General features: G+C 40.1%; 2 protein-coding genes across 3 annotated transcripts in view; both read left to right on the plus strand.

Annotated features, from left to right (window-relative positions):
• The window catches only part of AHCTF1 (AT-hook containing transcription factor 1), a 73181-nt gene extending 67079 nt beyond the window's left edge, over nt 1-6102 (plus strand). Inside the window, exons 33-35 of one of the 2 annotated variants that reach the window (XM_008070348.2) lie at nt 1660-1793; nt 3231-3313; nt 4155-6102. In XM_008070348.2, coding sequence (XP_008068539.1) covers nt 1660-1793; nt 3231-3313; nt 4155-4347 — 410 coding nt within the window. In that variant the 3' untranslated portion in view covers nt 4348-6102. The remainder of the gene's footprint in view (nt 1-1659; nt 1794-3230; nt 3314-4154) is intronic. The other variant, XM_021718724.1, reaches the window with a different exon arrangement.
• LOC103272891 (kinesin-like protein KIF28P) overlaps nt 5564-26661 on the plus strand; it is a 69630-nt gene continuing 48532 nt past the window's right edge. The window contains exons 1-2 of the mRNA XM_021718723.1: nt 5564-5647; nt 20246-20440. Coding sequence (XP_021574398.1) covers nt 5564-5647; nt 20246-20440 — 279 coding nt within the window. The remainder of the gene's footprint in view (nt 5648-20245; nt 20441-26661) is intronic.

Here is a 26661-nt window from a genome sequence, read left to right on the forward strand (position 1 = left end):
TAGAGCCAATTCCTGCTTGCTGGTAAGAGCCAATTATTAAATAACAAGAATCTTGTGCCAGGCTCGGTGGCTCAGCCTGTAATCCCGCACCTTGGGAGGCTGAGGTGAGTGAACTGCCTGAGCCCGCGGGTTCGGGACCCGCCTGGGCAACTTGGCAAGACCTCATCTCCACAATAAATCAAAAAAATTAGCTGGGCGTGGTAGCGCGCGCCTGTAGTTCCAGTTACTTGGAAGGCTGAGGCAGAAGGATCGCCAGAGCCCAGCAGGTCGAGGCTGCGGTGCCCGGGAGTGGCCACTGCACTCCAGTCTGGGCGACAGAGTGAGACTCCTACTCAAAAAAAAAGAATCTTGTGAGCTAGCCATGGTTTGAAATTGGCCACAGTAGGCACATTATACCTTAGAAATCAGCAAATGCTGTAAATCAGAGCTGCTTTTGTTTTCAGAGAACCTTTTACTAGCCATTTACTAGCAGACTTACTGAGTTTGAACCTAGTTAAATAGCACTCAAAACATACCCCCAGAAGCTTACAGAGATGGATAAGGAATTAACATACAAACAATACAAGAAAGTCTCATCTGTGCTGTAATAGAAGCATATGGAAGAAATGGTGGCAGCTAGACATTTTTGTACATGATAGTTTATTTTTGTGACTTCTTATTTATTCCTCAGAAATGGAGCAGGAAATCTTAGGTGACTATTATTAACTACTTTATGAAAAGCCAAAGTTGTCACTCCAGGTGGCCTTAAAGAGAGTTATAGAATGCATCATTTTCATATAGAATGTATTTTTGTTCATCTTTTTTTTTAGTGCCATTTCTACCATTTACAAGCTGAGAGCAAAGGGGACTTATTTCTGACCTCATCCCTATTTTTTTGTTAAGAATCACATGCTTTAAGGCCAGGCTTAGTGGCTCATACCTGTGATCCCAGCACTTTGGGAGGCTGAGATGGTAGGATTGCTTTAGCCAAAAGTCCAAGACCAGCCTCAAATTGCCATTAAACATGGGGACCCTAAAGTCAAACATAAGGAAATCCAAGATCAAGTCTGTGTGTTGAATGTTTTTAATTACATATTTTAAACTAATTCTTATTTAAGCCAGTTTTATTTATCTATATATCTTCCTATTAGCCTTTATTCTATATTGTCACTTTTTCTGCTTGCTTTTTCTTTTTGTTACATGAACTTTTCTTTTGTTCCCCTTGACTGAAACAAGGTAGTTCAGAATGAGCTGGCTGGAAAGAGGTTTTGAGTCTCTTTGAGATTAAAAATTTGCTTTGTAAATAAAAATGTCTCTGGAATAGTAGTAATTATGGCACAGACTGGCTCAAGTTATATATGGGATTAATGCTTTCCCTTCCCACAATATTTGAAGAGCAGTAAGGATTAAAACTAGCAGACTAGAGCAATTTTGTACCTGCTTTTTAAATCCTATCATGCTGTACTTTTTTGGTTTGAAGCATTAAACACTCCTAAACACTTTGGTTACCCAAATGACTTGTCTTGTCATTTCTGTCTCCAAAGATAATTAGGTTAAGATATTAATGTTTGCCAGGTTTGGGGATGTTTGCATCTTCCTGAAATGCATAATTTGTTCCAAGTTGTTATTGTAATATGTATATAAAAAGATATCAATACTTTTTTTTCAACTTTTCTTTAGCTAAAAGTATAGAGGCTCCTACCCAGCTGAAAGAATTAGTTTCGGATTTACCTTCTCAGATTGTCCTCTCACCTCCTGCTTTGAGAACCAGGCGAAAGAACACATCTAATATGCCCAAGCTTGTAGATGAACTGGTAAGAAATTCATGATTATGTTTGTTAAAACATACTTTTTATTTTTTTAAACAAATGTTTTATTTACTAAATGAAATTGTGTTAATGATATTTAAATTTTTAATAATTTTAAATGTTTATGTTTAAGTAAATGTTTACTAAATAAATTTCTTTCAAGAAAACAGCCACTTATACTAAAACCCAAAAGTATCTGTCTTACACCCTCAGAGACCCTACTTTTAAGACAGATATGTAGTATGTTACTGATATTTTACTGGCAGCTACAGTTTCAATTACCTGTTAAATTCTAGTATCCATCAGAATTATCTGAGTATGTTTATTTAAGATATAGGTTCTTAGCCGGGCTCGGTGGCTCAGCCTGTAATCCCGCGCCTTTGGGAGGCTGAGGTGAGTGGATTGCCTGAGCCCGCGGATTCGAGGCCCGCCTGGGCAGGTGAGACCTCATCTCTACAATAAATTAAAAAAACTAGCTGGGCGTGGTAGTGCGTGCCTGTAGTTCCAGCTACTTGGAAGGCTGAGGCGGAAGGATCGCCGAAGCCCAGCAGGTCAAGGCTGCGGTGGCCGGGAGCAGCCACTGCACTCCAGTCTGGGCAACAGAGTGAGACTCAAACTCAAAAAAAAAAAAAAAAAAGATATAGGTTCTTGAACCCCTGAGTGCCATTCACTGAGCAGACTTGGAAAGACTGTGTCTTAGGGTCTGTCATCTAGTTGCACATAACTGTAAAACAAACAGTTCAGGGATTGAGTGTAAGTCCCTTCTGTTTATAAGTGTTAATTCATAAGCATTTACTGAATTATCTGCCATGAGTCAACTGCTATGCAAGGGCAAATTACACAAAGATAATTTTGGCAAAGTCCTTGTCTTTCAGCTACTCAAAGTTTAATTGAAGAGACAAAAACTCAAATGAGCATATAACAGCATTATAAGCAGCATTTATACCCAAATACCTCTATAGACAGAAGGTAGAGGACCCAGGCAGTCCTCTAGATAGAGCAAGGAGTAGATGCAAAGTCCCAGAAACATGGCAATGGCAGTTGCTTAGGGAGTGTTCACAGATTAGCAAATAACCTTACGTGTATTTTAGGTGGTTTCTTTTGATAGATGAAATCTGGGTAGGAAAGAATAGTCTCTGGCCTAAATTTTACGAAATGAATGCCTAAATTTGGACAAAGGGAATGGGAACAAATGGGCCAGTGGACAATGGAAACATTTAAAAGTAAAACAACAATTTGGAAATTTGTTGAATTGTAGGAATGAAGAATAAAGAGCAGTTCTAGATAACTAAGGTTTCTACTAAAAATGTGAGGAGTCAGTTTGAACTTGTTGCATTTTAAATTCATTAGCATGACTATTCCTTGTCTAAATGTAGAAGTTTTAAACTTATATTTCAACTGTTTACTACTTAAGCTTTGTCTTTTTAAAATTTTAACCCATAGAAAGATGATGCTAAATTAGTAAAAACTATGGAAGGACAAAAAATGAAAAGAACCAGGCCTGCAGAAACCAAACAGGCAAGCAGGTAGGACTTTCTGTTCTATAGTTTTAATCCATTTGTTTCTCAAAATTAGTCTTAATTTAAAAGGGAAAATCTTAGGAACATTTACAAGCTCCTTGTCATTGTTAGATTTTACTGCTGAAGGTGGATTTCTCCATATAACATGAAAGTCCAATCCTTTTTAAAGAAAAGTGGTGGGGTGGGAAATATAGTACCCAACAAATCTTTCTGTTTGTGCCATGTTTGGGGGAGGGAGGTGGGATGGTTCACCTTTTCATTGGTAAAGTTAGGTAACTATTAGTAAAAAAATAATTATGGACGTAAAAATCCTGTAATTATTTCACAAATAGCAAGAAGCCTCCATTCATGGTAAAATTACTTCATTGCAGATATATTTTTGTTGCACAGTATTTTGTTCATTCTGTGCTTAGGCACATTTTAATTTAATGAAAGTACAAATTAATTCAACTTATTTTTAAAACTGATTTAATAATTCTACTGTAATTAATACAGTTTACATGTAAATTGGTTTTGTTTATATTTGGAAAACTCATGCTTGTGTAATTATGCACATATCTGCTAATTGCTGGTTTTTGAGAATTGCCATGTCTGAGATTCAGTGTGGGCCTGCTGTTCTTTAATCCCCTGGACTGACTAATGGTACTTGTGATCCAGCACCATTACTCTAATTAGCTTACATGACTTAAAGCTTCATTTCACTTCTCTCGAAACCATTATCTCTTATAAAATGAAAGCATTAGACAAGGTAATCCAATCCCTCAGGTGTCTCAAAGATGTTGGGTAACCAGTTATAATTTATACTAATAATGTGTTTGTTCTTACTTGATTATACTTTTTTTTCCAGAAATACAGAAAAAGAAAGTGCTTGGTCACCTCCCCCAGTAAAAATTAAACTGCTTTCTCCTTTGGCAAGCCCAATTGATGAAGTAAAGACCAAACCAAGAAAAATTTCAGAAGTAACAGAAAAAGCTCTTGGAAGAGGCAGAAAGAAACTGTCTTCCTTTCCAAAGCAAGTTTTACGCAGAAAAATGCTGTAATTTTTTTGAAAGTTTTTAATGTACACCTATTTGTAAAGTCATCAGATTATTAAAAATTGTCTACTTTGGGAGAAAGTAATTTATAAATTATTGTAAATTTTTGTAAACAGAAGATCTTCAGTAAGCAAAGTACTCCATACAGAGTGTGATTCTTTCAGTCCAAGCAGTTTTTCTATTTTATATTAATACTTCATACATTTATATAATATGTAAATATGACTTATTGGAATGTTGAATAAAGTATACTTCACAGTAGTTCGTGTCTGTTAGATTTTTGAAGGAGTATTTCTGTTTTGATAATGGTTTTATATTCTAGTAGGCATTGGTCCCATTTTCTTTCTCTATAGTTAAAATATTAGACCAATCTCAAAATGAGGATAATTGAACTAATGGTTTTTTTACGGTTGCTATTTTATAATTTATGCACTTTGATTGTGATTAAGATTTCTAATCATAAAATGTATTTTTTTGTTTTGGTTTGGCTGTTACTATATTGAAAATGAAATACAGGCTTGTAATTTTGCCATCTTTTGTAGTTTCACAAATTTTGTGTAATCTACCTCAAATGAGTAATTTTCTAAGTAATGCATTGGTTAACTATACTGTTGGCATTTCTTGTTCAGCAAGCATAAATGCTCTTTATCTTTAAGGTCTCTAAATTATTCAGAGGCTAATTATCCAGGTTAGATTGACCGGTTCACTGCTCACTGGCAACCTCATAAAAGGTTTTAAGAAGGAAGGGAAATGTAAAATAAATCTGTATAATGGATATTCAATGCACTTTTGTGTGCCTAATATTGAAAGGATATGGAGTTTGAAAAAGTTTTATAAAGTTGCTGTGAAAGAACTTGCTACTGAATCACAGATATCCTTTAATATTTCAGGTTTTAAAACTGGCAAATTATCACAGGACCTCAGGCACAGATTATTGAGAATGAGGAGAGTGTGAATAGATGTGGAAAAAGAAAAAAAAAACCATATTCTCTGAAGTACAACTGTGTGCAATTAAATAATAATACTTGATTTAGGCCATAAAATTCATCAATAAATAAATGTTGTAAAATAATTTATAACAGGTAATTGATAGTCTGTAACGATTGGACCATCAATAATTGATCATGTAGAAACAAGCTGCTTTTGTTGGCTAAGCTTTTAATGTTTTAATGTGAAGTATGAGCAGTGTGCTTTCTGCATTATTTTTCTACCAAATAACAATATGAATAATGGGAAAATGATGAAAATGCCTATGCCAAGTATTGACAGTGTGAAAGTAGCAGTACGAGTGCGGCCTTTTAGTCAGGTTAGTGATAAATGTACATTGCCTTGTTGAAAATTTAACTGACTTTGATTTTATTAATTTTTTACTGATAGTTATCAAACTTGTATTTAAGCTGCTTGTCATTTATGGAATATTGAACTTATTTAAATGAACTTGTTAAATGAATAATTTAAAAATCTGAACACAATTCAGTATACACTTAATTTCATTCCTTTGCGCAAGTAGCACAATAAAAAAATTGACAAGAAATGTACTGTCAATAATTTTTTAAACCAATACAATTTGATGAATATGTGGGTATCTGTTTTAGTTTTCCCTTCTGTAAAAGTAAATCATAAGCAAACAAATTGCCAGTTCTAATGAACTTTATATATTTTAAATGTTTATGTACTTATGTATAAATGTGTTTATATAGTTTTTTTTTTAAATACTCATTAAAATGTGTTGCTACATTTTAGGATGACACATGAATCATACTCATTCTAGAACCTTGTAGAAACCACATATCTTTTATTATCAATGCATTGGTTAATTTTAAGGTAATTCTGAACAAGGGCTCCACTTAGCAAACTTTTAACTATCTGGTATGAATCAAACACTGCTAGATACTGAGAAAACAGTGAAAAATCCTTTGTTCTCTAGCAGCTTACAGTCCCGTATAATTTAGTAGACAGTCTTTTATTAAGCAAGGTACTTAATATCATAGTGGTAAGGTAAGTAATATACCCAGAGAAGGATCAGGTGTAGTTAATTCTACTGGACAGATCTTGAAGGCTCCCTAGATCTACATAGAAGCATTTTAGATGACTCTAAAAGATAAGTAAAATTTAGGTAAGAACAACATGCAGTGGTCTATTTTATTGGACAGTAACTGCTCCTGAATGGGCTATAGCGTAATGATGACCTCTTACGAGGTCTCCCTTTCCACTTCTCCAACTTGCTGCTTTTACTCTTATCCACCAATATTGCTTTATACATCTTTACTTGGTGTCAGTTAACTGTTCTGTGCCTTTACTGTGGAAAACATGTCAGCAGCAAAGCAGCTATGCAATTAGGTAAGTTTAGTTAAATTTGTAACTAGATAACTTTAAGTGTATCAAGCATATTAAAGTTCCTAAAGTGGCATGGTTTCTTAGGCAACTGACAAAAGAATTAACTTGTAACCAGTAAATTAAATGTATTGGCCCAAAAGAAGTGAGGAAAGAAAACCATCTTATAACCTGACCTTCAGTGACAAAGTGGTTAACCCAGGAGTCTTTCTGGTTGACCACCAATAACAAACTGCAGGAAGCAAAGCTGTAAACAAGCAGGGACTTCAGTAAACAGCTGTGCGTCATATACATTAAACACTCATACCTCCTGCATGAGCTTGCTGCTTCCAATCCATTTTTAATCTAGCAGTCAGAAAAATCTTAAAATCAGTGTCTTGTAGCACCCTGCTCAAAACTTTCCAGTTTAAAAATAACATTTTACGCTTTGCAGAGCCTAACTCCATTTCAAGTCCTTAACGTTCATTGTAGGATCAGAGAATGAATTTATGACCCCTTTTTTGTTACAAGAAGCAGTATATTCTCCGAGCCTCTGTTTATCTGTAAAATGGGGCTATTGTTATTTCACAGGATTGATACTGTAAGGAATAGAGGAAATAAAATGTGTGTATCAGGGAGTACATCACCTGACAATTTTAGCTACTCTAGTTTTTTTCACCATAATCTTGCTTAAATTTTATTGCGGTAAATCAAAACAAAAGATTTTTTAATATATTTGGATCATTTCTGTTCCCTTTAGCTGTCATCCTCCCTAATTCTCCAGCCCCAAGCAAGCACTGTAATGAAAATGCCAAACTAAAATGTTTAAAGAGTTTTATTCTGAGCCAAATGTGAATGACCTAGGCCTATAGCACAGGCCCAAGATGTCCTGAGAACACGTGGCCAAAATGGTTTAATTGCAGTTTGGCTTTATGCATTTTTAGGGAACTAGAAATTATAGGCAAAACATAAATCAATATACCCAAGGTTTATGGTTGGCCCCAGGAAGGTGAGACATCAAGGAGGGGGCTTGTAGGCAAAAGGAGATCAAAGATTATAGGATTGGCAATTAGCAGAAAGGGTTAAAATCTGTCTAAATTTGTAATCAGTAAAAGAAATGAGTTAATATGGAAAGGTTGAGTGTAGATGAAACCTCACAAGTGACAGCCCTTAGAATAGATGGCAAATGCCTTTTAAAAAGGAGTTCAGCCAGACACAGTGAGTCTTGCCTGTTGTAACCCCAGCACTGGGAGGCAGAGACCAGAGATTGCCTGAGTCCAGGAGTTTGAAGATTTCCTTAAAGATGTACACCTCTTCTACAAAAGGGTTTAGTTAGCTACATGCCAGAAGGTTGTATTTTGGCCTTTTAGATTTTGGCTTCAGGAGCCCTTTAAGGAAAGGAAGCTAAGAAAGAATGTAGATCTTAGGACCTAAACCATACATTTCTTAACATACAAGGAAACAACCAATAACCATTGTAAGCAACTGTTAGTCACCTAATCATTATATATGCTAAGGCCAACTTTTCAACACAAATCAGTAATTTCTGGTATTCCCAAAAGCCAAAAAGATTAGATAACAAGGTACAAAAGCAATTTTAGACTTGGGAGGAATCTGCTTGCCCTTCTTGGGATTCCATAAGGAATAACAGGTTCTTCAAAGGAGTCTGTGGCACCCTTTCTGTTTTCTTTAAGGGAACTCAGGTTGTCAGAAATTATCTTAGGTCCACTTATGTAGGAGGAACAGACAGAAGCAAAAGAGTTTAAAGATGAAGTTTAATCAACTAAAAAAGCCCCCCCTAAAAAGAATCTTAAAATCATGAAGCCCTTTTCAGTATCTTTTAATTAAGCTGCTTTTAGCCAGAGCTCAAAAAACAAAATACTTTAAAATTTATTAACAAGTTTTAGCCAGGACAAAAGGCTGCTATAGTTCTGGCTTAACCAAAGTATCTTCCCAAGTGCCTTAACCAAGGTAAAAATCATAGACATATGAGGTGAACACAAATATCAAACCAGAAAGGAGAAAATTATTTTCTTAATTTTTACTTTAGATTCAGGGGATACACATGCATATTTGTTTTTTGTGTGTGTGTAGGAGTCTCTCACTCAGGCTGGAGTGCAGTAGCATGTTCACGGCTACTGTAGCCTCGACCTGCTAGGCTCAGGTGATCCTTCTGCCTCAGCCTTCCAAATAACTGGAACCACAGCAGGCCACCACGTGCAGCTAATTTTTCGATTTATTGTAGAGATAAGATCTCACCAAGTTGCCCAGGAACCCCTGGACTCAGGCAATCCTCTCACCTCCGTCTGCATATTTGTTATATGGCTATATTATGTAGTGGTGGGGTTTGGGTCTCAGGTGGCCCATTCCCCAGATAGTGAATATTGTGCCCTGTAGGTAATTTCTGAACCCTAACCCCACTCCCACTCATGAGGCTGAGGTGGAAGGATCGCTTTAGCTCAGAGGTTTGGGGCTACAGTGAGCCATGGTCCTGTCATTGCACTCCAGCCTGGACAATACAGTGAGACCCAGATTCAAATAAAAATAAAGTTCAGGTAGTAATTTTCCAGGTTTTTCCCATATGGTAAGGGGTATTCCTGGAGAGGACTTAGAGAAGACAATCTCCATGATTCCTAAAATCTCACTCTCGGAAATAGACTTATGCCAAAAGACAACAAAAGCTCTTAGGGATGGGATCCTTTAAGACAAAACTACCCTGAGAGCTTGACATGTTCAGAGTGAAAGTATGTATACTGCTTAAAACCTTACGTGTCACAGACTCCCAGTCCTTTCTAACTGGCCACTTGAGTAGCCTGATGTGAACCCAAAAATCATGACCTACGAATAACAGAGGCCGAGAGAGCATCCCCTCAAGGTCACAAAGTCCAGCTCTCAAGGACATAAGACAAGGCCAGGCATGGTGGCTCATGCCTGTAATCCCAACACTGGGAGGCTGAGGCAAGAGGATAACTTGAGCCCAGGGGTTCAAGACCAGTTTGGGCAACAGAGTGAGACTCCGACTTAAAAAAAAAAAAATAACCGGGCATGATGGTGTATGTCCATAGTTCCAACTACTCAGGAGACTGGCACAAAAGGATCGCCTGATGCCAGGAGGTTGAAGCTGCGGTGAGCTATGATGGTGCCACTGTACTTCAGCCTAGGTGACAGAGTGAGAACCTGACTCAAAAACAAAAAATGGGACAAGAGGGAAACTTCATCTGGTTTTTGCCTCAAGGACCGACAGCCAAGTTTACCTTAAAACACCAGTCTGGTCAGAACTGGAAAACTGACTAGTCTGCAGGGCCTGCTTGAACAGCGGGCTTTTAGGGTTCTAGGTCCACGTTCTACCCTATGGTACCCTCTTTATAACAGAATGCTACAAAAAGACAAAGGCAAAAGAAAACAGGCTGAGTACAGTGCCTCACGCCTGTAATCCCAACTTGGGAGACAGGTGGAAGGATTGTTTGAGCCCAGCTGGAGACCAGCCTGAGCAACATAGTGAGACCTTGTATCTATAAAAAATAACAAAATTAGCCACGCATGGTTATGCACACCTGTAGTCCCAGCTACTTGGGAGACTGAGGCAGAAGGATTGCCTGAGCCCAGGAGGTGACGGCTGCAGTGAGCTGTGATTGTGCCGCTGCATTCCAACCTGGACAACGGTGAGACGCCCAACTCAAAAAAGAAAAAAAAAAAAAAAAAAAGAAAACAGCAACAAAAAAGTTATTTCTCAGAGGAAAGGGGATCAACAATATAAATATTCATATCACATAGTACCAAAAATAAAAAAGGCAACCAGGCCAGGATCCAAGGACACTGGGTACAAAAGTGGCTTTAGGTGTGCAGCCAAATGACCCTTCATGGAAAATGCTACGTACACACACCAGTCAAGCCAGCTCTGCTCAGTACTAGAAGAATTTCTGGAACCCCGCAGGGCTGTTTGGGTAAGCCCCTGAATTAAAAACACCTAGGTACCAAGTCATTCTCCCATTGACAGCCAGGCAGTACAGAAAACAAGGCTATGGTGGGATTTGGGTCCTCAAAGCGTTGGAGGGGCTTCCAAGAGAGAAAAGAAAGGTAGGGGACAGGTCCTACAGCCCCACACCCCCACACACATGCATGGCTAGAAAGCAGCAGACTTGGCAGCGGCCTGCGGCTGTACCCAGAGTCGTCCAAAGCGATGAACCTCGTCCATCCACTTCCACTTCCACTTGACCCGGAGGGTCAAAGGCGGGCTCTGAGCCCATGCGGGAAGGGAGGCAAGGGGTGTCCTCTCCCCCCGGAATCTGTCAGGACCTTTGCCCGGGGAATGGTCGTGAGTGGCCGTGGGTAGGAGAGGAGGAAGACTGATTCAGGGAGCATCTCTTCACAGGCCCCTCTTGGGGGGGAGGCATTCCCCTCCCCCCAGCCACCCTCTCCATCCACATCCTGAGGGGAAAGGTGGGGGGACAACAGGCCTGTGTAGGGGCTGCCACAGGCCACGTCTCCCTCTTTCCCCTTTCCCCTATCCCCCTTCCCCTCCCCCTCCCTCTCCTCCCTCTCCCTTGGGCATCCACTTTGGGGATGTTCTAGGACAGCCGTTCACCACTGTTTGGACATTTGGAAGTCTTGACCCCTTCTCCTATGACCGGGAGAAACGTCTTAGCCCATACATCCTCAGATGCCAGTGATTTCGTGGGCGATTTTGTCACAGAACTGAGGAATGAGCAATGAAGGGATGCTTCTGGGCTTGGAACTGAAACGCCATTGAATTCAATATACTTTACTCCACCTGCTTACATTTCATCTGGAGAGATTCAGGAGGGCTCTCTGTCTGGGGTGGGTTTGGAAAGCTGGGCAGAAGAGTTGCTGCTGATTACGACAACAAAGAAGTTTGGGAGAGGGGAGACCTGATAAAGGAACAGAAGGGTGGGGGGTGTGGAAGTGGGAAAAAAGGAAAGAAGGTACCAAAAGGACGCCACAGTCTCTGTACCCCAAGACTAGTCACAAAAATACCCTCCTTTTTTTTCATGAATCAAAATCTCGCGGCTGAGACAAACAGTGATTTCTACTGTCCTCTTACAGAGAGAGAAGATGGGAGCCTGGCTGCTAAGAAATGCTTACCCCTTTGCTGGCAAAACAAATTCCTGGGTTCTCCTCCCTGTGACTTCTAGTCACACACATATAAATAAAAGTCCCATGACTTTTGCTTCAGAACTCTAGCTATTCGCTAGCAATACAAACTTGTCAGTTTATAAAAACCAGTTGGGCCCGAACAGTGGGTTTTCCCTGAACACCAGAAGAAAAACAGATTTAAAACAAGCAGAAAAGAAAAGTAGAGAACTTAGGAGACTCTATATTTAAACTGTATAGTTGTAAGTCGACCTTTCAGCTCTGAATTTTTCTTGGTGCAATTTGTCCATCAATTTAAAAATGTGCACAAGAACTGACCATAATATGTAGCCAGCTGGAGTACTAGAAAACCTGGCACACTCTTGAACTTTTCCATTTACACAATACTTGCAAGTAAAAGCGCCAAAGAACCAACCAGGGTGTCCAAAAGGGGTCATTCTCCTTGTCTTTTCCCATTCTTAGAGGATCCACAGATGAGCCAATTAAATTAAAACTAATTTTGGGAGAAAGGGCAATGGAGACGACCCTTTAGAATACACCACTGAAATCAATTAGGATTTACAGTTTCCCAGGAAAAGACCCCTCAGAGTAAACCAAGGGACCATCAGCTAAAGTAGGACTTACCAAGTCCACCCAAGGAGAAGCTCAAAACTGGCAGACTTTTTTTTATTTTTTGAGTTGGATTCTCACTCTGTCGCCCAGACTGGAGTGCAGTGGCACGCTCCCAGCCACCGCAGCCTCGACCTGCTGGGCTCCAGCGATCCTTCCGCCTCCGCCTTCCAAGTAACCAGAACTACAGGCGCGCACTACCACGCCCGGCTAATTTTTGATTTATTGTAGAGACGAGGTCTCGCCAAGTTGCCTGGGCGGGTCTCGAACCCGTGGGCTCAGGTAATCCACTTACCTCGGCCTCTCAAAGTGCTGGGATTACAGGTTGAGGCACCAAGCCCAGCCAAAACTGGCAGGCTTTCATGGGTTCCTGCTGGTACCTTTGTTCTGGCTGTGGGTGACTCCTTCAGGAGTACTGAGTCTTCTCTGAGGCCCCACGTTTGGTGCCAATTTTTTGACCAAAGTTACAAAACTGTGTAAAATATTTAAGATAGTTTATTCTGAGCCAAATGTGAATGATCTAGGCCTCTGACACCATCCCAAGAAGTCCTGAAAATATGTGCCCAAGGTAGTTAAATTCCAGCTTGGTTGTATACATATTAGGAAGGCGGTTGTATATATATTAGGAAGGCAGAAGGTAAAACAAAACCATAAATCAATACATGTGAGATTTGCATCGATTGGGCTGGGAAGGCAGGGACATCTCCAAGTGGGGTACTTTCAGGTTACGTGCAGATACAAAGATTTCCTGATTTGCAAATAGTAGCAAGAATTAAGTTTTATCTAAGGAATTTTGAAATCAGTAAAGGAAATGTCACATTGGGATAAGGGAGCAACTTGAGAAATGAAGTTTCTTGACATATAGATGAAGTCTCAAGGTGGCAACCCTAAGACAGACTAGATAGCAAACGGCTAGCTCCTCTGTGGACCGCCAGGAAATGGAATTCTATACAGAAGCAAATTTCCCCAAGAGATGGCTTTACAGGATCATCAAATATTTTTACTTCTTTATCTATTAAGTGATACTATGCCAGAGTCAGGTTGGAAAGTAATTCATATTATATAGGGTGAATAAAAAAATCCATCTCCCCAAGCCCCCTAATTAGGAATTTGACAAGACAGAGAGATTTTTAAAAAGGTCAGAGTTTCATCCTCAATATATCTCCATATACAGAGAAAAATTTAAAACATGATTAATACAATGGCTTTCAGCTGTTTACTCAAACTTGCAGCCCTGGATAAATCCCATTTGGTCATGGTCTTATAATTATTTTTATGTTGCTGGATTTATTTATTTGTTTATTTGTTGAGGAGTTTTCATAAGCAATATTGGTTTGTAGCTTATTTACTTATGTAGTTGTCTAGATTCAGTATCAGAGTAGTACTGGCTTCACAAAATAAGTTGGAGAGTGTTCTGTCCTCTTGTATCTTCTCAAAGAGTTTGTGAAGAATTGGTATTAAGTTTTGCTTGAATATTTTGTAAAATTTGACAGGCAAGCCATATAGGCCTGGTCTTTTCTCTGTGGGTAGTTGTTTATTTCTACTTATCTCTTTGCTTGTTACAAGGCAACTTAGATTGTTTTTTCTTCTTCAGTCGGTTTCAGTAGTTTCTGTCTTTCTAGGAATTGGCTCGTTTCATTTGAGTTAATGTTAGGTCTGGGAGAATTGTTAGGTCTGTGGGCCGGTGTAATGAGCCGGTGCTGCAGGTAGGATGTAAAGAATTGCACAGAGGTCAGGTCAGAAAATATAGTTTACTTAGAAAGTAGATTGGAGAGAAAGAGAAAAGGGGGATCCACCTTCTCCAGATTGGGCAGAAAGCCAGAGTTTAAAGAGAGGCAAGGTTCGACCACAGTTTAATGAACACGTATTGGGACAGAGCTTAACAAAAGTAATGGCAGTGGCTGTTTGAGGTTGAATGCTTTTTAAACCTTCCCTTTGATGGGGGCAGGTCATTAAGGTTATTGGTCAAGGCTGTGGTGGCTGTGAACATGCCATTACACTCCATCCTGGGTGATAGACTGAGATTCCTACTAAAACAAAAAACAAATAAACATAAAAAGAACCAGCTGTTTGTCTTGTTGATCCTTTTTGTGGTTTTTGTTTTGTCTTCCATATCCTGTAATCATGATTTTATTTTGGTGATCTGGATTCTTCTGCTGAACTTAGAATTATGATGATCTTGCTTTTGCAGTTCCTTTAGGTGTGAAGCTACACTGTTACTTGTGATATTTCCGTTTTTTGTGTGTGTGTTTTTTTTTTTTTTAATTAAGATTCTCACTCTGTTGCCCAGGCTGAAGTGCGATGTCACACTCACAGCCAACACAACCTCAACCTGCTGGGCTCAGGTGACCCTTCCACCTCAGCCTTCCAAGTACCTGGAACCACAGGCGTGTGCCACCACACTCAGTTTTTTGGTTGATAGTAGAAACAAGGTCTCGTCAAGTTGCCCAGGCTGGTCTCGAACCCCTGAGCTCAGGCAATCCTCTCATCTCACCTCTCAAAATGCTGGGATTACAGGCACAAGCCACCTCAGTCTGCTTTCTTGATGTGTGCATGCATTGTTATGAATTTTTTCTCAATACTGCTTTCATGGCATTCCAGAGGTTTTGATAAGATGTGTCTTTGTTTTTTGTTTGCTTGTTTCCAAGAATCTTTTTATTTCTGTCTTAATTTCCACGTTGCCCAGAAGTTGTTCAGCAGCATTTTGTTTAGTGTCTATGTCTTTGTGTATTTTGGGGGGGGATCTTGGTGGTGGTGATATTTTTTTTATTCCACATGCTCAAAAGATGCATGATATTGTTTTGAGCTTTTGAAATTTGTTCATGCTTAACTTATTCCAAGGATATGATTGATCCTGAGTATATTCCATGTGTTCAACCCTCCACTCAACTCTGTAGGTGTTGAGAGGAATGTTCTGTAAATGTCTATTAAATCCATTTGAGCCAAGCTCGGTGGCTCAGCCTGTAATCCCAGCACTTTGGGGGGCTGAGGTCAGTGGATTGCCTGAGCCCACGGGTTCGAGACCTGCCTGGGCAACTTGGCGAGACCTCATCTCTACAATAAATTAAAAATAAGCCGGGTGTGGTAGCACGCGCCTGTAGTTCCAGCTACTTGGAAGGCTGAGGCGGAAGGATCGCCAGAGACCAGCAGGTCGAGGCTGCGGTGGCCAGGAGCAGCCACTGCACTCCAGTGTGGGCGACAGAGTGAAACTCCAACTCAAAAAAAAAAAAAAAATCCATTTGATCAAGTGTTGAGTTAACATTCCAGACCTCCTTTTTGTTTTTTTTGCCTTAATGATCTACCTAAACCTGTTAGTGGGTATTATTTCTCCAACTATGATTGTGTGAGAATCTGTGTCCTCTCTTAGTTTACTTAGTAGTTGTTTTCTAAAACCTGGTACTTCTGTGTTTTGTGCTTATATGTTTGTTGTTTTGTTTTGTTTTGTTTTGTTTTTCTGAGTTGGAGTCTCACTCTATCGCCCAGACTGGAGTGCAGTGGCCGCTCCTGGCCACCGCAGTCTCGACCTGCTGGACTCCGGCAATCCTTCCGCCTCAGCCTTCCGAGTAGCTGGAACTACAGGCGCACACTACCACGCCCAGCTGATTTTTTGATTTATTGTAGAGATGAGGTCTCGCCTGCCCAGGCGGGTCTCGAACCCACAGGCTCAGGCAATCCACTCACCTCAGCCTCCCAAAGGTGCGGGATTACAGGCTGTGCCACTGAGCCCGGCCAGAATGCTTATATGTTTAAGATAGATATTTCTTGCAGGTGGATTGAGTCTTTTATCATTATATAGTACCCTTCCATGTCCTATTTAACTTTTGATGGTTTGACGTTTGCTTTGTCTGATGCTCTCTTCTGTTTTCCATTTACCCAAAAGACCATTTTCCAGCCCCCAACATTAAGCCTGTGGGTGTCCTTGGCAATGAGATGAGTTTCCTGGAGGTAGCAGACTGTTGGATCACACTTCTTTATCCAGTTTGCCACTCTGTGTCTCTTCGGTGGCATTTAGTCCATTCACTTTCAAATTGATTCTTGAAATGTGAGAGTTTATCCCTGTCATAGGGCTCTTAGGGGGTTGCTTTGTTTCCTTTTTACTTTTGTATTTATATATGTGCACATTTTCCTCTTTGGGAGTGCTTTGCATGCTCTGATAACTCTGTGCTTGCCTGTACTTTTGTGGTAGGTATAACCATTCTTTTTTTTTTTTTTTCTGTGTTCAACATCTGCTCAAGCATCTCCTAAAGGGCTGGTATGGAAGTGGCATATTATCTTAGGGACTGGATGTCTGGGAACTTAGATTGGCAGGGTAGGACATTTTTAGCTGGAATTGCTTATTTTTAAGAATGTTTAAAAAATGGACTCCAGTCCCTTCTGGCTTGTAGTGTTTTTGCAGGTAGGCCTGGGGTGATTCTGATGGGTCTTTCCCAGTAGGTAGTCTGACCTTTCTCTCTTGCTGTCTTTAGGATTTTTTTTTTTCATCCTTACCTTGTGAAGGTGGATTACTACATGTCTTGGGGATGGTCTTCTCATATGATACCTTGCAGGGGTTCTCTGACTCTCTTGTGCTTGAGTGGTCACCTCTCTGGTGAGATATGGGAAGTTTTCTTGATGACAATAACCTCATATTCCCTGGTGTTCTCAATTTTCCTTTCTACTTCAGGGATACCAACCGGTACAGACTTGGCTCTTTTTTTTTTTTTTTTTTTTAGGTAGAGTCTCACTCTGTCAGTCAGGCTGAAGTGCAGTGGCAAACTCACAGCCACCCCAGCGCCAACCTGTTGGGCTCTGGTGATCCTTCCGCCTCAGCCTACCAAGTAAGTGGAACTACAGGCATATGCTACCCATGCCCAGCTAATTTTTTATTTATTGTGGAGACACGGTCTTGCCAAGTTGCCCAGGCTGGTCTTGAACCCACAGGCTCAGGCAATCCACTTGCCTCAGCCTCCCAAAGTGCTGAAATTGCAAACTAAGCCACTGAGTCCAACCAGATTTGACTTCTTGACATAACCTCACTTCTCTGAGGCTTTGTTTCTTCTTTTTGAGCTTTTTAAAAAAATGTTTTTGACATATTGGGTTAATTCCATATACTTTCAAGCTGTGAGATTCTTTCTTCTGCTTGGTTGATCTTTCCTCCTAGCTTGTTATTATGTTTTGTTTTGCTTTTTTTTTGAGCCAGAATCTTACTCTGTTACCCAGACTGGAGTGCAGTGGCATGTTCATGGCCACCACAGCCTCGACCTGCTGGACTAAGGCAATCCTTCCACTTCAGCCTTCCAAGTAGCTGGAACTACAGGTGCATGCCCCATGCTTGACTAATTTTTTGATTTATTGTAGTGATGAGGTCTCACCATGTTGCCCAGGCTGGTCTTGAACCCCTGGGCTCAGGCAATCCTCTCACTTCCACCTCCCAAAGTGCTAGGATTACAGGTGTGAGCCACCATACCCAGCCTAATGTGTTTTTAATATCCAGGATGAAGTTCTTCACTTCCATTACTTCAGAATGGGTTTTTCTGAAATTGGCCAATTCCACTTTTACTTTTTATATGACTTCAGTGAGTTTTGCTTCTAGTTTCTCTCAGTTCTCTCTGCTCATTTTATCCATCCACTCTCTGATTTCTGTGATTGTCATCTGGGGCACATCATTCTGGGAGATTTCCAGTGTTTGCACTCATAACTGCTTTTTCAAGCACTATCTCTTTAGGACTCTGAGGGTTGCCTATACTTTTTCATTGATTTTTCCTCATTTGTGACAGGCTTCTCTTCCCTCTCTATAATTCCACTTTGGTTTTATTGCTCTGAAGCTAGTCAATGACCCTCTGTTCTAGGATTCTTTCTGTGTTTCAATATAGGTCACTCAGTGAGAGAGGGAGGGACATTCACTTTTGTTCCTTGCTTCATCCTGTGGCAGTTTATCTACTATAGATTTTTCCTCCTGCTGTTAATGTAGCCAGGTTAATTTTCAGCCCCTGCTGCTAGTACTCTGTGGAGAGTGGGTGAGGGTGCAGACCCCTTTCCCCCATCTGCAGTCTACAGTTTGCAGCCCAGATGCCTTCCCACCAAGAAAGCCTTCTGGTGTCTTCATGTCACTCCCTCCCTGTTCAAGCCCACACTCTGCTACCAAAAAAGAATAAGTTTCCTGCCATGTGGGAGGGAGGGATCTGCCTTGTAGGAATGCAGGACTTGGAGGTGATTCTTCTGATCTGACTGGGAAGATGTCCATTAGGTGTTGGTGGTGGGTGCCAGCTGGGTTCACTCTGCAGATGGGCTGCCCCTGTCTGGAAGCCAGCTGCTGGGCTCCACTGGTGGGAGCCACACTCACAGTGGCTGACCAAGTACAAGTTTTTTCTCTGTTCCACTTGGGCTCCAGTTGCCTGCTGCTGTGTGCCCTGACCAGGATTCCTCCTCTGTGGAACCAACAACTCATGTATGGCTTGGAGGGTGACCTGACCCAAACCACCTTAGGCTCACTCACCCACTCTTGTTCACCAGGCAGGGCTTTGTTTTCTGTGACAGCCTGGCACATGGTGGATGATGGGACACCCGGATTCCCACATCTGCTGTTGCTTTGGTATCTATGTGTTCACAGAGACCTCTGCTGGGTGAAGGGTGCTTCACCCATCCAAGGGTGATCAGAGTGTCTCCATCTATTGATGTATTACTCAGTGAGAGAGGCACCAATCTGCTGCTCCATGGTGGCCATCTTGTATTCCCCCTTCAATGTTTAATTATTTTTGACTCTGGGATGATCACTTCAGCTATCTTATTCCCAATTTCACCACAGCAAATCAGAGGACATGCAAGTTTGCCTTAACCTTGACTCTTCCCACTTGTTCCCACTTGCCTTTCTTTATAACCTCCGCTTTTCTTGAGAGCATTATTAGGCTTGAACTTTCCCAAATGAAGTCAGTTCCTTTGAGAAGAAATGTAAGGCACCATGTAAAGTTGTATGACCTACTTATTGCTCCAGGATAACTCTCCAGACCAGGGCTCTGGCGTGATGTGTGGACAACAGCAAGCTGCCCTCTGATTGACACCCCTTCTCTGGGAGCTGAGCACTCAGTGGAGGTGTGGCAGCAGCCTGAGATCCTCTCAGCTTGTCCTCGTGTGGAACCATCTCAGGACCTGAGACGAGGACCCAGTATTTTCAGCCCGCTGCAACCAAATTAGAGCCTCCATTCCATGAGTGGGAGCTGGGCAGAAGAGGGAGACTCCCCCAGTTAACTTGGGACCTAGCCTCAGCAACAGCAACAGGTAGTTGGAGGCAGAATAAGAAATGCTGATGTCCTGATCTTTTTGGGAAGAAAGCCCTCCAACTGAGTGCTGGGGCAGAGAGGGAGCCCTGTGTTCTCAACTCCAGCAGTCTGGAGTGGCATATTCACCTTGCTGAGCTGGCAAGGGAGAGGATTGGAATGGTCTTACTTCAAATATCACACTCTTATAAAATTTTGGTAGATTTTCTTGAGTAGATGTTTCTTTGCTCACTATTTGCCCTTAGGATCATTTCCAGAAGCGTTAGATGATTTTTGTATTTTCTTTTTTCATTTTTAATTGTTTGCTGGTTTTACTAGAAAATAGCACAATTATGCTGGAAGATGATCTCTCTACTACCATAGTGATTCCTATTAGAATATCTGGGTGTTCAAGAGTCAGCTATTCTCAGAAAGTTAATGAGTAAAGATAAGCCTTTCAAAAATTCTGAGCCTATCATAACAGCTGCTAAAAATAACACGATTAAGGAAACAAACTGAGTGAATGAATGGTACATTACTGGCTTGGTTTCTTACTAGGTATAAAGAATTGTAAAATAATTAATTCGGATAACATAGAAAAAACGATATTTGACCATGAATGTGTAATTTGACTACAGAGAGAGAAGAATTCTGGAAGCAAATGTGTGATCTCCATGAATTCCAGGACGACCACCACAATACAGGACCCTAAGAATCCAGAGCACATGAAGACGTTTACTTTTGACTTGGCGTATTGGTCTCACAATGGATTTCAAAAGGATAAAGATGGTGTCCTCATTTCAGCTGATCCAAGTAGTAAATTTGCAGGCCAGGTAAATTGCTTTAAAACACATTTTAATGCCAGGATTTTAAAAATATTTTGTTTTGTTTGATGACATGTTCACAAAAAAACAGTAAAATAATTTTTAGGTACACAGAAATATATGCTTCAATATGAGAATTGGACTTTAAATTTATTCTTTTCATGCTGAACATGAGGTCCAAAAATGCCCCTATTTCCTAAGTAATTTTTAGATACTCAAATCAGATGACTTGCTGGTGTACTGACATACGTTAAAAAAAGAGGCCAGGTGTGATGGCTCACGCCTATAATCCCAGCACTTTGGGAGGCCAAGGTGAGAGGATTATCTGAGCCCACCGGTTCGAGACCAGCCTAAGCAACTTGGTAAGACCTCATCTCTACAACAGATTAAAAAATTAGCCATGCATGGTGGCATGTGCCTGTAGTTCCAGCTACTTGAAAGGCTAAGGTAGAAGGATCATCTGAGCCCAGCAAGTTAAAGTCTGTGGTGGCTGTGAACATGCCACTGTATTCCAGCCTGGGTGACAGAGTGAGACTCCAACTCAAAAAAAAAAAAAAAAAAAAGAATGATAGTCAAGCCAATTATATTTTGCCTTGTTGCCCTATGTAAAATAAGCAGATTTTGTGAGGCACCCAGCATTTGTTAATTTCTGTTTGAATGAGTATTTTTCATGTCCTGCACTAATCTGCCTCAAAGTTGCTCACAATTGGGTCTGGGGAGACAGGCAAATAAGTGTCTTCAAATGTTACAGGTTCTGTGATAAGAATGTGTATGGGATACAATGTGGTACAAAAGTGAGGCCGTCATTTAAATCTCGACACGATATTTGAGGAATTTAACAAAGGCCATGACGTCTAGGCTGAGTTTTGAAAGACAAGAAGACAGATAAGAGGAGCAGCCAGAAAAAGTTATGGGGAAGAAAGGAACAGAGTCTCAGTGACCTGTGGGACAATCTCAAGCATACATGTAATCAGAGTCACAGAACAAATGGGGGTAGAGGACAAAAAATTCTTGAAGCCATGATGACTGAAATGTTTCCATATTTGATGGGAACGAAACCCACAGATCTGAAAAGCTAAATGAGTCCCAAGAAGAATAAACATGAGGAAAATCACAATAAGTCCCATTTTAATTAAATTTCTGTAATCCAGTGATAAACTTAACAAGAGAAAAAAGACTGAGGAACAACAATAACAATGACATCAGCCTCATCTCTACAATAAATCAAAAAATCAGCTGGCCGTGGTAGCGCATGCCTGTAATTCCGGTTATTCGGAAGGCTGAGGCTGCAATGGCCCGGAGTGGCCACTGCACTCCAGTCTGGGCGACAGAGTGAGACTCCAACTCAAAAACAAAACCAAAAACAAAAACAAAACAATGACATCAGATATACCATCAGAACTGTGTAAGTCAGAAGATGATAGAGAGACGTCTTCAAGAACTGAAAGTCTCAACATAGAATACTATGCCCAACAAAAATGATATATTTTTCTTTTTTTGAGTCAGAGTCTCACTCTGTCACCCAGGCTGTAGTGCACAAACACAGCTGTAGTGTTAGCTGTAGTGCACAAACACAGTGGCACAAACACAGCTACCACAGCCTCAACCTGCTGGGCTTAGGTGATCCTTCTACCTCAGTCTCACAAGTAGCTGGAACGACACCCAGCTAATTTTTTGATATATTGTAGAGACGAGGTCTCACCAAATTGCCCAGGCTGGTCTCGAACCACTGGGCTCAGGCAACCCTCTCACCTCAGCCTCCCAAAATGCTGGGTTTACAGGCGTGAGCCACCAGATCTAGCCAAAAATGATTTTTTTTTTCTAATTTTGCATCTGTAAAAGATTATTGATTGTCAAAGCAATAATAATAACAATAATCTGTTAGGGTTCATAACATATACAGAAATAAAATATGGCAACACTAAAAAATGAAAGAAGTAATGGAATTGTTTCAAAATTTTATACTATATATGAAGTAACATAATATCATTTGAATATCATTAGAAGAAGTCTATTTTAAATTAAAGAAATATATTGTAACCCTGAAGTATATGTTCTCAAATTTTTTTATCCAGGACTGCTCTATACTATTAAAAATGTTTGAAGACTTCAGAAGAGCTTTTGTTTATGTGGGTTATATCTATTACTATTTGCTATGTTAGAAATTAAAACCAGGCTGGATGCAGTGGCTCATACATGTAATCCTAGCACTTTGGGAGGACTGCTTGAGCCAAGGAGTTCAAAATCAGCCTGGGCAACATAGTGAGACCCTCATCTCTATTAAAAAAAAAAAAAGAAAATTAGCCAAGCATGGTGTCACATGTCTGTAGTCCCAGCTACTCAGGAGGTTGTGGTGGAAGGACCACCTGAGCCCAGGAGGTCAAGGCTGTGGTGAGCCATGATTGTGCCACTGCACCCCAGCCTGAGTGACAGAGCGAGACCCCAGCTCAAAAACAAATCAACAACAACAACAAAAAAACGGAGTGTACTGGGTCAGATATCCACTAAAATTCATGTCCTTCCTAGAACCTCAGAATATGATCTTATTTGAAAACAGGGTCACTGTAGATGTAATTAGTTAAGATGAGAACATACTGGCATGAGGGTGCCTTTAATCCAATATGACTGGTATCCTTAAAAGGAGAAGTAAGTGACACAAAGAACATGTAAAGTAGAGCACCAAAGGAAGACCAGCAGAGATTGGAATGACGCAGTTCGAAGTCCCAAAAATGCCAAAGATGACCAGCAACCACCAAAAGCCATAAGAGGCAGGAAACAAATTCGTCCTAAGAACCTCCAGAAGGAACTGACTCTCCCATCACTGAATTTCAGACTTCTAGCCTCCAGAACTTGAGGGCATAACTTCTGGTTGCTTTAGGCCACCTAATTTTGGGTTCTTTGTTATGGCAGCCCTAGGATATTAATGTACTGGGGAATTTAAAAAATACCTGTTACTTTAACAAACACATTAAAAATCTATTACTAGTCAACATACATCACATAAAATAAAATTTTTGTGAAAAATAATGTTCTTATTCAAGTTAAGAGAATGGCGCTGTTTTACATTTTCCCAAATCTCTGTAATGCCTGACTTCATAAAAGACAGCTGGATTCTCTGCCCTGTGTGTAATCTCATACAGAATCACATGCCATGTAGCCTCTGACAAACTCCTCTGTACACTTTCTTCACTCTACACTCATGAGAGGGTGACTATGACAAAGGCAAACATTAATATTATCACAACAGCAGTTCTCACTTTACAAATCTCCTGAGAAGAAGGATCTCATGGACCCTGGGATGCATTGTGAGAACAGCTGCGCTACAGCAATCAATACAAAATCAATAGAGCCAGTATAACAAGTCAGTTTTGGATAAATGGAATTTTGAAACATTCTTAGTCTCAAGCACAGCAGGAAAAGAGGGGGAAAAGAAACAAATAGGAGATGGGACAAGTAGAATACAAATAGCAAGATAGGAGATCTAATGCTAATCATGTAAATTATGATTTTTTGTTTGTTTTTTGAGTTGGAGTCTCACTCTGTCGCCCAGACTGGAGTGCAGTGGTCGCTCCCGGCACCGCAGCCTCGACCTGCTGGGCTCCGGTGATCCTTCCGCCTCAGCCTTCCAAGTAGCTGGAACTACAGGCGGGCGCTACCACGCCCGGTTCATTTTTGATTTATTGTAGAGATGAGGTCTCGCCAAATTTCATAATGATAAAGAAATCAATTCATTATGAAGACAAACCAAAAAAAAAAAAAGAAGCTATATAACCAGCCTAAGTGGATATGCACTTGATACCTGAAGTACACGAAGAAAAGGATATAGAAATAAAAAGAGAAACAGACTCATCTTTTTTTTTTTTTAATGAACTAAGAAAGATGGATTTATTAAAGGGAAGATATGTTATGAAGGGCACAACAGACAGGACAGCAGCAAAAGTATCTGCTGTCTGCCAAGAAACAGAAAAATCTACAATTGTGTTTAGTGATTTCAACAATCCTATCTCAGTAACTGATAAGCAAATACACAAAACATCTGCAAGATTAGAGTAGAACAGAACAACTCTATTAACCTAATTGACAATTATATTATAGAACATGTTTACCACTCCCCTTGCAACCACAGCACTACACATTCTTTTCAAATACCCATGGAATTTCCATTATGATAGAGTATATTTCAGATCATAAAACTAGTCTCAATAAATGTAAGAGGACTGAAATCATACAAAGTATGGCCTTTGACCACAGTAGAGTTAAACTAGAAATAATAAAGATATTTGTAAAATTCACAAGTTTTTGAAAAATAACAAACTTCTAAATAATCCATTGGTGAAGTAAGTCAGTCCAAGAAAAATTAGAAAATATTTTGAACTAAATAAAAATCAAAACACCTATCAAAATATGTAAAATGCACTTAAATGGAGTTTAGAAAAAACTGTATGGCAGTAAAGGTTATATTAGGTAAAAACAAACTTAAATCAACATTCTTTCTTTTTTTTTGAGTCAGAGTCTCACTCTGTTGCCCAGGCTGGAGTGCACTGGCACACTTATGGCCACCACAGCCTTGACCTGTTGGGCTCAGGCGATCCTTCTGCCTCAGCCTTCTAAGTAGCTGGAACTACAGGTGTGCGCCACCACACCTGGCTAATTTTTTTTATTTATTGTAGAGATGAGGTCTCACCGTGTTGCTCAGGCTGGTCTCAAACCTCTGAGCTTAGGCAATCCTCTCACCTCTGCCTCCTAAATTGCTGGGATTATAGGCGTGAGCCACCATGCCCAACCTCAAATCAACAATCTAAGCTTCCACTTAAGAATTTAGAAAAGCCAGTTTTCCCAGCACCATTTACTGAATAGGTTCTCCTCTCCCCAGTGGTAGGTGGTGGAGGCTTTGTCGAAGATGAGTTGGTTGAGAAATTGAGGTCATGCAAACTAGTGCAACCTCTGTGGAAAGCAGTGTGGTGATTCCTAAAAGCTCTAAATATCGACCTCCCATATGAGCCTGCAATTCCCCTACTGGGAATATACCCTGAAGAACTCAAATCACTCTATAAAAAAAGATACCTGCACCTGAATGTTTATCGCAGCATTGTTCACAATAGCAAGAACCTGGAACCAACCATGCTGTCCATCAAAAGAGGACTGGATTAAAAAAATGTGGTACATATACACAATGGAATACTATGCAGCCATAAAAAAAAAAATCATGAATTTTGCAGCAACCTGGATGGAGCTAGAGTCTATAATACTGAGTGATCTCTCACAGAAACAAAGATCTGAGTATCACATGTTCTCACTCGTAGTGGACCTTGATCATCTACCATAATACTTTAAAAAAAAAAAAGGACTGACAGTGGTGGGAAACTATAGGGGGGGTAGGGAGGGGAAGGGAGGTGGGACTAACGGTAGTCAATATCTGTCTGGGGATGGGGAGATACCCCTTATTAACAAGGGTGCCTGAACGATGCACATTTGTATACTTAACCCTTAACTGTACCCCACAATTTTATAATAAAAAATATGTTTACTTAAAAAAAAAAAGAATTTAGAAAAAAGAGCAAATTAAACATAAAACAAGCAGAGGAAGACAAAAGAAAAGTAAAATAAGTAATTAATGAAATATAAAACTATAGGGAAAAAAATCAGTGGACCTGAAAGTTGGTTCTTTGAAAAGACCAATAAAATTGACATACCTTTAGCCAAACTGATCGAGAAAAAAAGATGCAAAACACCAAGATCAGAGATAAAAGAGGAACATTACTACAGGTCCTACAGACATTTAAAAAATAAGGAAATATTATGAACAACTTAATGCCAACACATTCAACAACATAGATGAAATGAACACAAGTTACTGAACTTCACTCAAAGAAATAGATAACTCAAGTAGCCCTTAATCTACAAAAGAAATTGAAGTTGCAATTAAAAATTGCACAAAGAAAACTCTAAGCCCAGATGCCTTGGCTGGTGAATTCTACCAAAGAAAGAAATCATGAGAATTCTACAAAAAAACTCCAAAATCTTACAGATGATAGAAGAGGAAAAACTTTTCGTCTAATTTTATGAAGTCAATCTTACACCAAAAGCAACCAGTGGTATTGCAAAAACACTACAGACCAATAGCCTTCATGAATATAGACACAAAAATTAATAACAAAATTTCAGCAAATAGAATCCAATAATATATATATATACACACATATATATTTTTTTGAGTTGGAGTCTCACTC

The sequence above is a fragment of the Carlito syrichta genome, unplaced genomic scaffold (genome assembly GCF_000164805.1).
Source record: "Carlito syrichta isolate Samal-C Ts95f unplaced genomic scaffold, Tarsius_syrichta-2.0.1 Scaffold313361, whole genome shotgun sequence".
Taxonomy (NCBI): Eukaryota; Metazoa; Chordata; class Mammalia; order Primates; family Tarsiidae; genus Carlito; species Carlito syrichta.